Source organism: Anabrus simplex, chromosome 3, assembly GCF_040414725.1.
Source record: "Anabrus simplex isolate iqAnaSimp1 chromosome 3, ASM4041472v1, whole genome shotgun sequence".
Lineage (NCBI taxonomy): Eukaryota > Metazoa > Arthropoda > Insecta > Orthoptera > Tettigoniidae > Anabrus > Anabrus simplex.
The window spans coordinates 485463393-485478548 of NC_090267.1; the positions used below are offsets into that span (position 1 = coordinate 485463393).

The window sequence follows — 15156 nt, forward strand, 5'->3', positions numbered from 1 at the left end:
AACTGAGAACATAGCACCACACTCAAGAACAAGTAAACACCCGGGGTTGTCAGATGAATGTGACAAGTTAATTCAACTTAGGCAATAAACAAGGCATAATTGGTCATGAAATATAACTCCAGCCACCTTTCAAGCACTTCAAATATTAGAAAGGTAATTACAAAATCAATAAGAAAAATTCGTAAACAAAATTAGGATATAAAATTGCGATCTATAGAAGATGACAGTAAACAACAAAAGTCATGGAAGTATTATAGAACTTTCAAACGGAAGTTAACCATATATTCTCCTCCATCACTCCATTTTGTCAGAGAAAATGGAGCAACGGCTTATATCATTGATGATAACTGTAAACTCCTCGCATTAAACTTTTCCAAATTAATTAACAATAAAATTCCTCTGGAAAAGTTTCAGTTCACTTCTTATCAAAATAATCAAGATTCAACCCCACCAAATGTCCTAAATATCAGAGAAGCTATTCAATCACTAAAAAGTAACAAGGCTTCAGGGGAAGATCAAATAACTGCAGAACTTTGGAAAAATGCAGGAGAAAATTATACGGAATTTTAACACCTTTAACACAAACCAAAACACCAGATAAACTGCATCCAAAAAATCAACAAATGAACATCAGGTTGGGCAACGTGGCGACTATAAGAAAGGACGTGTAGGAGGCGTGGGAACCCTACTCGGGCCATGAGGATACGTAGGTTGGGGATTTTAAGAAAAATCAACGGTGATCCCTTGATCTGTTGATATTTTTCCAAAACAAACATTACAAAATAAAATTCATAAAATCAAAAATTAGGTTGTCATATATCATAATCAACAAGATTAGACGTAATTTACCAAGGACTGTTCCCTTAAGTCAAAGTGGCTAAGGGAAAGATATACCTTAACATAATGCAACTTCCAGAATACAACGATTAAAGTAAATGGAACCACATGATATTAAAAATACAATATTGAGTGAAATTTAACTGCGCTTTCAGATAATCGCGCTACATAATGGAAACAAGAGGGAAATTAGAAATCATTAAACTTGACGCAGAGGCCAGGTTTTTTTTTTTTGCTTTACGTCGCACCGATGATCATCATCATCATCGTGTAAATTGTAAAAATTCAGGATCATTCAGGTCATTGACGGTTTGTGAACTGGTGTCCTTTGAAGAAATATATATAGCAGAAAAGAGCTAAAAGTTTCTTAATGCATTTGTGTTGTCGACGATCTAACCACAACAGCCTTCAGAGGGATCACTAGACCAATATGACAAGTGTGTAAATAGAGTATATTATAATTATCCAGTGTAAGATGAGAGGGAAATGTCTTTGTTCGCCTGCGACCATTCTATTTATAAGTGGGGCAATAAATCACGCGTGAGTGAAACAAATTGCAGTTGCCAGGGATTGAAGGTACCATTCAATCAACATCCAGCAGCGATCGCCCCGGGGGTCATCGGAATGAGAGTAAATCGGGGCTATAAATCGAGACTGAATGAGGCCAAGTCCAGTGCAGAGCGAACCGTCACTCCAAGAGGTAGCAGCAGAAGCCATGACAACGTACCACTTTGCACTCTCCTGCGTAGTCATCCTCTTAGGAACGTTATTGAGCCACAGCCAAGGTAAGAGCTTCATTCAATCCTTGCAAATCCTTGTGTTCAGTTCAAAATTCCTCAAAGCCGTGTTTATGTTGTAAAAGAGCCCGCCGGAGTAGGGACGCATGTTAGGGCTCACTAAATTGTCCCTTACTGCCGCGTGATGTGCTAATGACCTCTTTACAATTCTAACTTTCCCGCAAGAGGCTGGGTTTGCTTCTATTTGCTTACACCACGCTCCTGTCTTTCATATATCCACTGTGCAGTCTGTCTTAGCCAGCCCTCGTTCTTAACCGTCCGGCTCCATAGCTAAATGGTTAGCGTGCTGGCCTTTCGCCACAGGGGTCCCGGGTTCGATTCCCGGCAGGGTCGGGAATTTTAACGATAATTGGTTAATTTCTCTGGCACAGGGGCTGGGTGTATGCGTTGTCTTCATCATCATTGCATCCTCATCCCGACGCGCAGGTCACCTATGGGCGTCAAGTCGGAAGACGTGCAACCGGCGAGCCGAACTTGTCCTCCTGCCACTAAAAGGCAAAGGTATTCTTAACCGACTGGGGCGATAATTTAGTTTTGAGGCAGTTATGCAGTTTCTATTTATTTATTTATTTATTCTTCTTTCTTACTTTCCTTCCTCTTTCTCCCTTAGGGTCTTCTAGGACCACGTGCCAATTTCAATGCTTCATCCTTTGCTATTCCTTCTTCTTTCTTCTCTTCTTATTCTCTTCCAATTCTCCTTCATCTTCTCACTATGTCTCCTTTTCCTCTCTTCGGATCATTTCGAGCCTGTTTTCTTTACCTCCGACCATGGATTCCATCCATTTTTAACACTTTCTTTCTAAAAAATATCCTCTCTCTCTCTCTCTCTCTCTCTGCTGCTTTTTCTTCCCTTACATTGTCTCTTCCCAAATCTGTCTTGACTCCACGAATCCAGGTTGTTGTTGACTTCTTGTTCCAAAGATACTTCAAGATCTATTTGGTCAAACTGTATAAATGCCTAAAAAATATCTATCGCCTCTTCCGTACTGTTTTTCTTAAGAATTCTGTGTTCCGGTATATTTCGCTATTACTTTGTAATATCCAGATTTCTATAGTTCTTCCTTCCACTACTTCTAATTTATTCGGCTTGTAATTCAGTGTCGGCCCCGATGTGTAGGGTAGCGTATCTGCCTCTTACCCAGAGGCCCCGGGGTCGATTCCCGGCCAGGTCAGGGATTTTTACCCGGATCTGAGGGCTGGTTGGAGGTCCAACCGAGGAGTTATTGACGGTGATATTGTGGCCCCGGTCTAGGAAGCCAAGAATAACGGCCGACAGGATTCGTCGTGCTGACCACACGACACCTCATAATCTGCAGGCCTTCGGGCTGAGCAGCGGTCGCTTGGTAGGCTATGGTCCTTCGGGGCTGTTGCACCATGGAGTTTGTTTTGGTTTTGTTTCTTTTAGCCATGAGACTAGTGATTTCGATATTGACTCCCTTTGAACTGATTCATCATCACATTCATACTTCTACCACAAGTTGTGGGAAAAGCGGTAGAAGAATAATAAAAAATAAAAAAATAAATGAAAAAAATAAATTAAATAAACACTTTTCCATATTGATTCATTTGGAATTAAAGAGGAATATAGTGGCTGAGTGAACCTTGTTTCATTCCTCAACCTAGAATCTGTATCCGTGGACAAGTCGAGAATCGAATGCAGGACTACCAGGTAAGACACACAGACATTTGGTAAAAAATACCAGTAGTAATTCATGCACAGCATTTTTAGTTTTGATTAAATTGGTTTCAGTAGATTAATCAGAATGGCATCGTCAGTACTTAAAACGGTCACTCCCACGTCATCCCACAGTTTCCTTCTGGAGTTCTTGTTCGGGAGATATTGCTTCAAAACCTGTTGCAGACTGTTGATCTCTACAGTATACTTTGCTGAAGTCTTAATGGAAAATGGGCGATTATGTTAGAATAAATTGTTTCTTACTTAGAGCCTCCGTGGCTCAGGCGGCAGCGCGCCAGCCTCTCACCGCTGGATTCCGTGGTTCAAATCCCGGTCACTCCATGTGAGATTTGTGCTGGACAAAGCAGAGGCAGGACAGTTTTTTCTTCGGGTCGTCATTCCAGCAACACTCTCCAATATCATTTCATTCCATCTATCACTGCCCCAGAGGAGTGCGACAGGCTTCGGCAGCCGGCACAATTCCTATCCTCGCCGCTAGATGGGGCTTCATTCATTTCATTCCTGACTCGGCCAAATGACTGGAAAGAGGCTGTGGATTTTCATTTCAAATTGTTTTTTACTTGTCGACGTTCGTAGATTGATATTCTGAAAATCTGTAAATCCTTACAGTAAAAAAAAAAATCGATTATATTTGCAAAAATAAGTTAAAGGAGTGTGACCAACTGCAAAAAAAAAAAAGACGAAGTTGTAAGAAGGACAGCAGACAATATTATGATGTTAAATGGGGTGAAATGGCAGGTTGTAAGTTTTAGCAGGAAGGAAAATAGTCTCTGTTTTACTTACTGTGTTGATGGGGTGGAAGTAGTTGGGTGTTAATTTAAGGGAAGATTGGGGTTAAAAACGAAATTGTAAATAAGAGATACCTCTTCGCACGGTTATGATATTATTAGCTGTTCGTCCCACTAACTACTTTTACGGTTTTTGAAGACGCCGAGGTACCGCAATTTAGTCCCACGGGAGTTATTTTGAATGGCAGTAAGTCTACCGACTCGAGGCTGACGTTTTTGAGCACCTGCAAATATGGGGATCGAACCTGCCAAATTGGGTTCAGAAGGCCAGCACCTCAACCGTCTGAGCCACTCAGCCCGGCTCTCATGGTTATGAGATTATTTAGGGCTGTAGTAAGAATGTTAACAAGTTAAATCACTGGTAAGACCCCAATTAGAGTAGTGTAAGGGATTACTTGATACGAGAACTAGAAAGGATCCAAATGAAAGCAACGCGATTTGTTCTGGGCGATTTCTGACAAAAGAGTAGTGTTACGAAAATGTTGCAAATTTTGGGCGGGAAGACTTGGGAGTAAGGAGATGAGCTGCTCGACTAAGCAGTATGTTTCGAGCTGTCAGTGGAGAATTGTGGTAGTGGTGGTAATTATTGTTTTGAGAGCAAGTACAACTGGGCAACCATCCTCTGTCTATGTTCAGTCCTCAGCCAGAAGGCTGGTTGGATCCTCAACAGCTCCGCCATCAGCTAGCATAGATGGCCAAGGCATCACTAAAGAGGCGTACTAGGGAAATGAGGAGTGAGGTACTTTCCCGAAGGTTTCTTCGCCGAGCCAGAAGTTGCTATTACATATCAGTCTGCCAAGGCCACTGAAATGCATGCATCAGCCGACTCCATGAGCAACATTTTCACACCATTCACAACAGGGACTGGCTGTACAAGGAATAGCATTACTAGCTTCGCTCATACCTCAGTCACTTTCATATTGTCAAAGCCAAGGATGAGACAGAGACAGATCAATGAAAGTAACAAAATTGCTCTAGCCGATACCAGAAGACATAGTGCGCTATAAACACTACGTCCCGCCAGCAAAGGCATGAAAACCATCCTCTATTAAAATGTAAGGGATCCGACACTTCGAAAATGAAGGTATCGGCCAAAGAAAGACAAAGTCACCTCTTACGACAGGCGAGGGATAGCGTGGGTGTTATTCTACCGCTCCAACCCACAGGGGGAATGTCAGTGGAGAGATGGTTTGGAATGAAATTAATAGACGAATAAGCTTGAATAGGGTTTTTTAAAGTACAAAAGGTCATAATACGAAGATAAAGTTGGAATTCAAGAGAACAAACTGGTGAAAATACTCGTTTATATGAAGAGGAGTTAGGGTTGGAATAAGTTATCACGGGATATGTTGGATCAATGTGCACATTCTTTGCTATATAAGTAATTTAAACAAAGACCGTGGGTGACCGATAGGGAATCGGCCACATGGGCTAGAGTCCCAAATATGTTAAGCATGTTACAATTAGAGCTCCTAGGCAGATCAACTTCATGACAGCCGAAATTTCATAGATATTCGGTAAGCGGACGTTATGAATTGTTAGACATCATTCAAAGTTAAAAACTTCATGATTGTCCGAATTGAACTGAGAATCACAATGAAATGTGTTAAGTTTAATTTTGAAAATGTGGAACCTTTAAACTTAACATATTTCATTGTTGTTAGACATCGTTCAAAATTAGGCAATGTTTCGCGAACTTTAATATTGAAGACCAACTGTCAGTGGACGCGAGCGCGTAGGCATTGTGTCATTTAGACATCTTCTGTCCATCCGACAAAGTAATGACTCCAGGAAGGGTGTCAAATCAAATTTCGTACACTGCTGTTTGGAGAAATTGAAATACTCAGAAGCAATGGTCTGAAACACCCCAACATCAGAGGACGTGTAGAACAACGGAACCATAGTGAGTGATATACATTGCAGGTAGATGGCGTGCACGAAGGCCCAGCTGTGTGTGACCGGTCAGGCCAGTGTTACGCAACGCTCAGGCGGTGCGGTGCCGTCACACGAAGTGGAAACGAGTACCCAAGTGCCACTATGCCTCGCCGACATCGCAGGGTAGAATGTCAGCATGTAAGTGCATTCGAACGGGGCAGAATGATTGGGCTGTCGTTCCGTGACATTGCGGCTCGTACAGGGCACGCTACTTCAACACTGAGGCGTATGTGGAACCAGTAGAGAGAAGAGGGCCGTACACAGCGCCGACAGGGTACCGGACGACAGGATGTGACCACAGCGCGAGATGACGGCCATCCTGTCCGCTTGGCCGTAACGGACAGAACAGCTTTGTCCACAATGTTGGCTCGGCGATGGAGCACTGCAACGGGTGTGAACATGTTTGCTTCGACGGTTCAACGCCGTCTTCTGAGGCCTAGACTGGTGGCACGCATGCCATTGCGTCGATTTCCATGGCCAGCAACGACCAACACAGCAGACTGTAATGGGCACGTGAACACCGACACTGGTGTGCTGAGTGGCAAAATGTAGTGTTTTCGAACGAGTCCCGCTGCAACTTGTCCTACAGTGATGGTCGCATACGCATTAGAAGCCGCAGTGGTGAACGCAATGGGGCAGACTGTTTTGTTGAGCGGTGTAGCTGACAAACGCCAGGTGTGATGGTTTGGGGCGCCATTGGCTATAACATGCGATCCTACCTCCTGCGTCTTGAAGGCAATCTGAGCAGCTACCGCTGCATCAGGGAGGTTTTACAGCCCTATGCACTGCCTCTCCTGCAGACCGTTCCACACGCCATATTCCAGCACGACAATGCCCGGCTACATGTGGCTGGAAATATGAAGGTCCTCCTGCACCCACTGTTGACGATTTGTGAACGCGCCTACAAACCGCGTGGCACATCATTCCCCAGCAACATATTCAGACGCTCTTTGATTCCTTGCCATGACGTCTAGCGGCTCTGATTGCAGCGCGTGGTGGCGCTACAGTCACCGTGCATCATTTGTGTCTCGTCATGTCCCTAATCTGTGCAATAAATTGCATTGTGATCACAGCTCTCGGTCTTGGTGTTTCACTGTATAATACTCTCTTTCTTTCCCACCACAGGGCTCCATCTGATGAGTTCGCCCCTCCTGCGTGATGCCGAGGCCCTGGAAGACGCCGCCGCAGTATTGCTGGGACTGGATGGGGACTCCATGCTGGTGAAGAAGCGCGCAGGCACGTGGTACTCTCCCCGCCTGGGTCGCAGGGACCGGCGTTCAGTAGACGAACTAGAGACTGACCAAGACGAGGTAGCAGAGTTCCTCAAGGACGCCCCTTGGGCCCTGGTGCCAATCAAAGGTAATTATCATCTCTGTTTACTCTTCCTGAAAAACTAAGACAGGTTCACTCTCTATCACCTGGTGCGTGGTGCCTCGTAGAGGGAAGAGATGAATACAAGACTGTCATTATTTAGTCTAACTGTAAACGGTAGACTTTCGGCTTCCATTTAGTAATTATGTGCATAAAATGAGGCATTACAAAATATACAGCCATGAACATGTCTTCTTCAATAACAATGTATTGGAATCATAAGAAGAAATAGACCTAAAATATATAAAAAGCCTTCCAAACTAAACCAAACCCCATGGCACAACAGCCCCGAAGGACCTTGGCCTACCAAGCGACCGCTGCTCATCCTAAAGGCCTGCAGATTATGAGATGTCGTGTGGTCGGCACGACGAACCCTCTCGGCCGTTATTCCTTGCTTTCTAGACAGTCAGATAGCTCCTTCATTGTAATCACGTTGGCTGAGTGAACCTCGAACCATCCCTCAGATCCACGTAAAAATCCCTGATTTGGCCAAGAATCGAACCCGAGACCTCTGGGTAAGAGGCAGACACGCTACCCCTAGGCCACATCCTTCACCATTGTGTAACCCACGATTTTCATATATCAGAACAGAATAAGCTTCTTGAAGAGGCCAAAAAAATCTGTTTAATATTGTTTAGAAATTAAATTCCATGTCCGCCTTTTTTGGTGTAGTGATTAGTGTGATTAGTTGCCACCCCCGGAGACACGGGTTCGCTTCCCGGCTCTGCTACGAAATTTGAAAAGTGGTACGAGGACTGGAACGGGGTCCACTCAGCCTCGGGAGGTCAACAGAGTAGAGGTGGGTTCGATTCCCACCTTCCTTGCCTATCCTTCCCAATCTTCCCGTTCCCCACTAAGGCTCCTGTTCAGCATAGCAGGTGAGGCCGTCTGGGCGAGGTACTGGTCATTCTCCCCAGTTGTATCCCCCGACCCAATGTCTCACGCTCCAGGACACCGCCCTTGAGGCGGTAGAGGTGGGATCCCTCGCTAAGTCCGAGGGAAAAACCGAACCTGGAGGGTAAACAGATGATGATGATATTTACCATAGTTTTCTGCAACCTAGCTTTTACTTTATGCTGATGATCTGTCCTGCTTATGTAACAGGGCTTTTCTAGTCGACTGCTTAACTCTCCCCAAGCTGTAGGCATTACACATGCCACATAACCGTGTTCATTTCCTCCTAGTCCCCAGCGTCTCCCACTTGTCACCCTATCGTGTTCCCTTACCAACTGGCAAACTAACAAATTGTGTACTTTCTGATGCAGGTGGTAAAAGACAGACGCTGACATTAACTCCACGTTTAGGCCGGGATTCCTCCGAAGAAGAAGAACAAGACGCATCATCGCTCATGGAGCAACGTTCCCCACCTTTCGCTCCCCGACTTGGACGCCGACTGGTGCCCTTCGCTCCTCGCCTGGGCCGAGACCAGGTGTACCGACCTCGCCTGGGGAGGAGCACAGCGCCGGCTGCGACACCAGGAAACAACAAGCAGCACTAGCTACATCCATGTTCATGTTATAGCTTAAAGTTAGCCAAATAAATTATTTTACAAAACACATAATGTTCAACTTATTTCATACAAACCTTCACCTTGCAATCAACTTGATAATCGACCAGGATATACCAGAGGAAATCTTTATTATCTTATAGTTGGGCCCACGAGAGTCGAAGTCTGACATTTGGGCGGCGAAAGCAGTAACTACGAAGTACGCTGCGTTGTCATAGTTACCTCAATCTGAGGCATATCACCCTTCCATACAGGCTGAATATTTAATGAACTATGTTGGACTAATGCAATTCAATAAACTTTGACGCGTTCCTAAGCTTGTGCTAATAATTGCGACATTTAAGACAGAACACATCATTGCGATAAATATGAGATTCCATATTCACTAAAATGACAATAACCTTAACAAATACATATGTTAAATAGAAAATAAAAATGTTCAACTAGCCACAGATTAACTTGCAAAAATATACACTAAAAACGAAAATAATATTCCGGAAGCAAACACTTAAATTATTACATAAACCAGCATCAACTAACGCAGTACCACTCCGAATAATATCATAAAACCAACCACGTTGTGGCATCGCTGTTGTCGTTGTCATAGCAACGGACCATTTTCGAGCAGCGTTAGTCAACATTTTCTCGCCGGTGGCGCTAAACGCCAGACTCCAACTCTGGTGGACCCAACTATAATTTCCTCGTTAAGAACCTGCTCAGTGTTGCCAACTCGTAGAATGAGAATGTCGCTAAACGTATCTTCGAAAGTCGCTAAAGCACTGTTCAATTAAAAAAATATCGCATTCCGTTTTGTTCTTTTTTTTTTTTTTGCTAGCGGCTTTACGTCGCACCGACACAGATAGGTCTTATGGCGACGATGGGATAGGAAAGACCTAGGAGTCGGAAGGAAGCGGCCGTGGCCTTAATTAAGGTACAGCCCCAGCATTTGCCTGGTGTGAAAATGGGAAACCACGGAAAACCATGTTTTGTTCTTTAAGACTATAACTAACAATTTAATTTTTTCTTACTTATAATTATTATTTTTATTTTAAAAGCCGTAACTTCTCTATTTAACTGATGATCAAGCGCATCACTAACAATTTCTGTGCATTTTTTTATGCAGTCTTCAATTACTGCCTGCTTGGGATTCACAGAATGCATTCTTACTTCGGTGGTCCCTTGTTAGAAATGAATAGAAGAATGATTTGTTCCCATTAAAGATAAATGCGAATAGAAATATTTTGAATCGATTTTGAGATATCTGGCTAGGAAAATCTTGGTTTTATTTTTGCGAATATCAGGGAATTAAAGCGATAAGGTAAATTTTAAGCGAAACTGCAGTGAAATTCGTGGAAAATAACAAGCTTGAACTGTATTCTAGTGTTACGAATGTGAAGGAAAAAGACAGAATAAGGATACATAAATTAAATAGAGTAGCATACTTGTGTACCATGAATAAATAAAACTGGTACACATTTGTAATAGTTACAAAATGTCGGATCGAACAAGTACATTCAATGTATGTATGTATGTATGTATGTATGTTGGGTATTCAGCCCGAAGGCTGGTTTAATCCTCTACAGGTCCACCAACAGCTGTCATAGATAGCTTAGGTGTCACTGAAGAGGCGTGCTTGGGAAATGAGGAGTGATGTAGTTTCCCGTTGCTTTCCTCACTGAGTCAGAAGTTGCTATTACATATCAGTCTGCCAAGCCTACTGAAATGCATGCACCAACCGACTCTGTGAGCGATATTTTCACACCATTCATAACAGGGACTGGCTGCATAAGGAATGGTATTACTAGCATCGCTCATACCTCAGTCACTTTCATATTGTCAAAGCCAAGGATGACACTGAGACAGGTCAATGAAAGTAACAAATTTATTCTAGCCGGTACCAGAAGACATAGTGCACTGTAAACACTACATCCTGCCAGCAAAGGCATCTACATTCAATACACCGTAATTTCAAACATGACAAATAATGTCTACGTACTTAAGTAAGTACACCAATCAAGTGAAGTCACTCACACCGATAGTATGAGTAACTAAAGCCAGTTTCTGTTAACGCGGACGAAGAACGGGTACTTCTGTTAGTATTACATAAAGGAATCATGAATTATTATTAGGGCTAGTATTTTTATGACCTAAATATCACCAAAATATGCACAATAACATAAAAATATGACCTAACAGTATTATAGTTGAGGTAAAATTCCAGTTGTAAAATCAATTAATAAGTCAGTTTATGACAACGAACCATGTATTTAAGAATAAAATGCACAAGAGAAGTTAAACTATGCAATCTGATATTGTAGTGTGCTTCTTATTTTATTAAAATTGTCAGTACCTAGTTAACGCATGCTGCGATTATTTTCATATGCTTCTGTATCTTCAGTTTATGAGCCCTGAGTTGCAATATACAATGAATACCTTGTGCAAATTTTCAAATAAAAATGTTTCCTACTTTCAGCCAACAAAGCTTTGTACTTTGAACAACTTCGTTCTACTTCAGCTGACACAAGAGGAGCATATTTGAAATGGACAATATCATTTGAACCTAATTCTAAATGATTAAGAGAAAACTTTTTACCCAACAAAATCATTGAAATGGAACACAATGGGTGATACCCTTCGATCTTTTCTAACACCTTTTCCATTTTCTTTGATACTTCTTGACCCACTTTACCACAAACAACATTAAAATTATTCACCGTTATTTTCACTAGTTCTATCTGCTTCACTAGTGGCAATTCTGATTGCTCCAAAGCAGGAAGAAAACCAAAATGTTATTTGATGTATGAAAGTTGACCTGAAATGTCAGAATTAGACATTAATTCCTGGGCTAGTCCAACTGAAGCGGCTTCACTGCTATCAAATGAATCACTGATACTTTTCACAATGTTGAAGTTATGGCAGTAATAGTTGCACGATTCAATCCAGGATCCCCATCTTGTCAAAATGGGAGCAGGCGGCAAGGGAATATCTGGAGCTTAAACGTTGCAACACGTGAAGGGGTTTTCAAGAAGACCTTGTTGACACACCCAATCAATGTATCAACCTCACTGGATGGGCTACGAACCTCTTCTGCAACTCTGAGTATTTGCAGTAACACACTAATTTCACTATCGTGAGCGTTGCTTCCGTGGACAGATGATCCGCAAGTTCGTTACCGTAGTTCCCAGCGTGAGCCTTAATCCAGGTGAACTCGATTTTCCACTTGTTACTTGCAAGAATCTTCGCTTTCACCTTGATTTGGTGAATAAGGTATCTGTAGTTAGTATACACTGCCGGGGGAAAAATTAGTACCCCCCCCCCCTTAGAGTTTTCTATTCACTCAAGATTTATTGTTGAAACAGTGCATATGGCGTACATGAAATGATTATATTTACAGATCAATTGCTCAAGCGGTACTGAGGTACCAGGTGTCGATCCATGCTGAAACACTCATATTGGTACGTGGTGTATCATCCACGGGCGGCAATGCAGGAGCTCATTCTGGCATCCATTCGATCATACAGATGGCGAATTCTGTCTTGGGATACATTATTCCACGCCAGTTTGACCTGTTCACGTAATTCTGCAAGAGTTGTGGGTTGACGAGTCGCAAGTGTCAGTTGTCGTCCCATCTTATGCCCCACGTGCTCGATGGGAGACAAGTCAGGAGATCGTGCTGGCCAGGGAAGTTGCTGCACGTCTTGCAGAGCATGCTGAGTTCCACGTGCAGTGTGTGGGCGAGCATTATCCTGTTGGAACAACACATCACCTTCTTGTTGCAAGAATGGCAAAAGAACGGGTCTTACAACATTCTGCACATACCGAGCGCTGGTCAGCGTTCTCTCCACAAACACCAAAGTTGAACGAGAGTTGTAGCTTATCGCACCCCAGACCAGAAGGCCCGGGGTGGGACCAGTGTGTCTTGGACGAATGCACTCTACGAGACAGCGCTCGCCAGGTATACGTCGTACGCGCAAACGACCATCACTTGCGTGCAGGCAGAATCTGCTTTCATCGCTGAAGACCACGGCCCGCCGTTCCATCTTCCAAGTGATCCTCTGACGGCACCAGTATAGCCGTGCACGTCGATGCTGTGGCGTAAGTGCAAGGCGGGCTAGAGGTGTGCGTGTCCGTAGTCCCACTGCTAATAACCGGTTGGCAACAGTTTGTGTTGACACTTCTGGGCTCACAAACCCTCTGATCTGTGCTGTGGTAGCTGTACTATCTGCCACTGCATGGACGTCCAGAACCTCGTCTACGTGACCATTGCAACCAGCACCGTTGCACAACTGACGCAGCACGTCCAACTTGTGTAGCAATTCTCCGAAAGGACCATCCCGCCACTCGGAAGGCCACAATTTGACCCCTGTCAAACTCGCTCACTTGGCTGTAGGAAGCACGAGTGCGTATCCGTGGCATGGCGCCTGTTCGCTTTACACGTTTAAATCACACTGAGCCTTATGGCTGTAAACATTCCCCATTAAAGGGTACACAAAGATGGCGCTCTGGCAGCTATGTCACTACGCTATCTGTTGGCGGATAACGTTGAAATCATCATCAGTACATGTACCATACTCCAGGTGGCATCTGCCGTCATCGGATCAAAGTAGATGTCGTCTTTCCAGGTGTACTAATTTTTTCAGGCAATGTGTTTTAATGTCTGTTGTTATTTTATTGTCGGTGAATATCACGGCTTTCTGCGAGATATTTTCCTTAAATACCAATGTGTCAATTATTCATTCAAGTGCTTTCAGAACTGCCAACTCTTCTGCTTGATTATTCAAACATATATGTATGTATGCATGCATGCATGCAGTGGCGGTTCGTGCATGAAGGACTTTTGGGCGCCGCCCCACCGCCTTTTCAAAAACATTTAACGTTATTTCACTCTGTAATTGATTACGGTACGTAAAAAGATGGATAAATGTAGCGTAGTGTGACGGTGTGAAATTCAGTTATACAATGTTATCTCCCCTGTATACAATTTGCTTTCCTATTTTCAGACCACGGCTGCTGTCCAGCAAGCTCGATGTTTTCTCTTTAGTCGTGAGGCGCTCGGACTGTGGTAGCAGAGCCCTGAGTAGTAGTGATGGGACATTCAATTCATTTTACTGAATCGATTCATTTGAATCCGTTCACGTTACTGAATCGATACAGTGATTCGATTCACGGCACATTAGTCACCGCTCTTACTGCATCTGTGTAGTACGTACTGGTAAGACAGCAGCAACAGCATTCAATGCTCGCAGCTGCCATCTGGTCTTCATACTATGAACTCTTTTCTTAATAATAATAATAATGTTATTTGTTTTACGTCCCACTAACTACTTTTTAAGGTCTTCGGAGACGCCGAAGTGTCGGAATTTGGTCCCGCAGGAGTTCTTTTACGTGCCAGTAAATGTACCGACACGGGGCTATCGTATTTGAGCACCTTCAAATACCACCGGACTGAGCCAGGATCGAACCTGCCAAGTTGGGGTTAGAAGGCCAGCGCCTTAACCGTCTGAGCCACTCAGCCAGGCAAACTCTTTTCTTAGAAAAAATGCTAGTCACTCTAATACATCGAAGGTTTCCGGTGACCCAGCATGGGAAATGTGTAGGATTAGAAAGGTAGCAGCCATGGCCTTAATTAAGGTACAGTCCCAGCATTTCCTGGTGTGAAAATGGGGAAACTACGGAAAACCATCTTAACGGCTGCCGACGGCGGGATTCGAACCCACCATCCCCCGAATGCAAGCGCATAGCTACACGATACTAACCGCACGTCCAACTCGCTCAGTCATTTTTGAAAATATGCATTTTTCTATCAGCTGAGGATTTTTAAAATCGTTATATTTTGTATAGGCTACCCGAGATGTACAGTAGCCCGCTGGTTTTCTGATTCAACATACTGTTATTGCGTCTATCCACATATTATTGAAGTCTTGTGCAACGATGTGACATATGAACTGAGAGAATACTGAGCCGTTCTTCCCAATATAAAACAGGTACTTCTGAGTGGTCATGAGCATGACTCATAGTCATAGTGCAGGCTAGAGTCGAGTTTAATTGTCAAATGTCAACTAAGTTATAATACTAAGATTCATTAAACTAATAAATAGTATAACCTAATAGCCTACCTACTTACTAGTTACTTCAGAATTATGTTTTGACTACCTTTTAAACACTGCAAATAAACCCACCTATTATTTAAACCTCCCTGTAAGAAGAGGACAGTGAATGCAAATG

At 43.3% G+C, this 15156-nt stretch overlaps 1 protein-coding gene across 1 annotated transcript; it reads left to right on the forward strand.

Moving 5' to 3' along the window:
- The first annotated feature begins 1522 nt into the window (after window positions 1-1522).
- LOC136867461 (PBAN-type neuropeptides) lies at window positions 1523-8974 on the forward strand. Its single transcript, XM_067144668.2, has 3 exons — window positions 1523-1622; window positions 7179-7412; window positions 8690-8974. The coding sequence occupies exons 1-3, from the start codon at window positions 1553-1555 to the stop codon at window positions 8920-8922; spliced, it is 537 nt and encodes a 178-aa protein (XP_067000769.2). The 5' UTR covers window positions 1523-1552; the 3' UTR covers window positions 8923-8974.
- Window positions 8975-15156: the final 6182 nt, after the last annotated feature.

What these genes read in the sequence shown, in the direction of transcription:
- LOC136867461 (XM_067144668.2), top strand. Translation starts at nt 1,553, where the DNA reads ATGACAACGTACCACTTTGCACTCTCCTGCGTAGTCATCCTCTTAGGA. An exon ending in GTTATTGAGCCACAGCCAAG is followed by an intron (nt 1,623 to 7,178) that starts GTAAGAGCTTCA and finishes TTCCCACCACAG; the next exon opens with GGCTCCATCTGATGAGTTCG. An exon ending in GGCCCTGGTGCCAATCAAAG is followed by an intron (nt 7,413 to 8,689) that starts GTAATTATCATC and finishes TTTCTGATGCAG; the next exon opens with GTGGTAAAAGACAGACGCTG.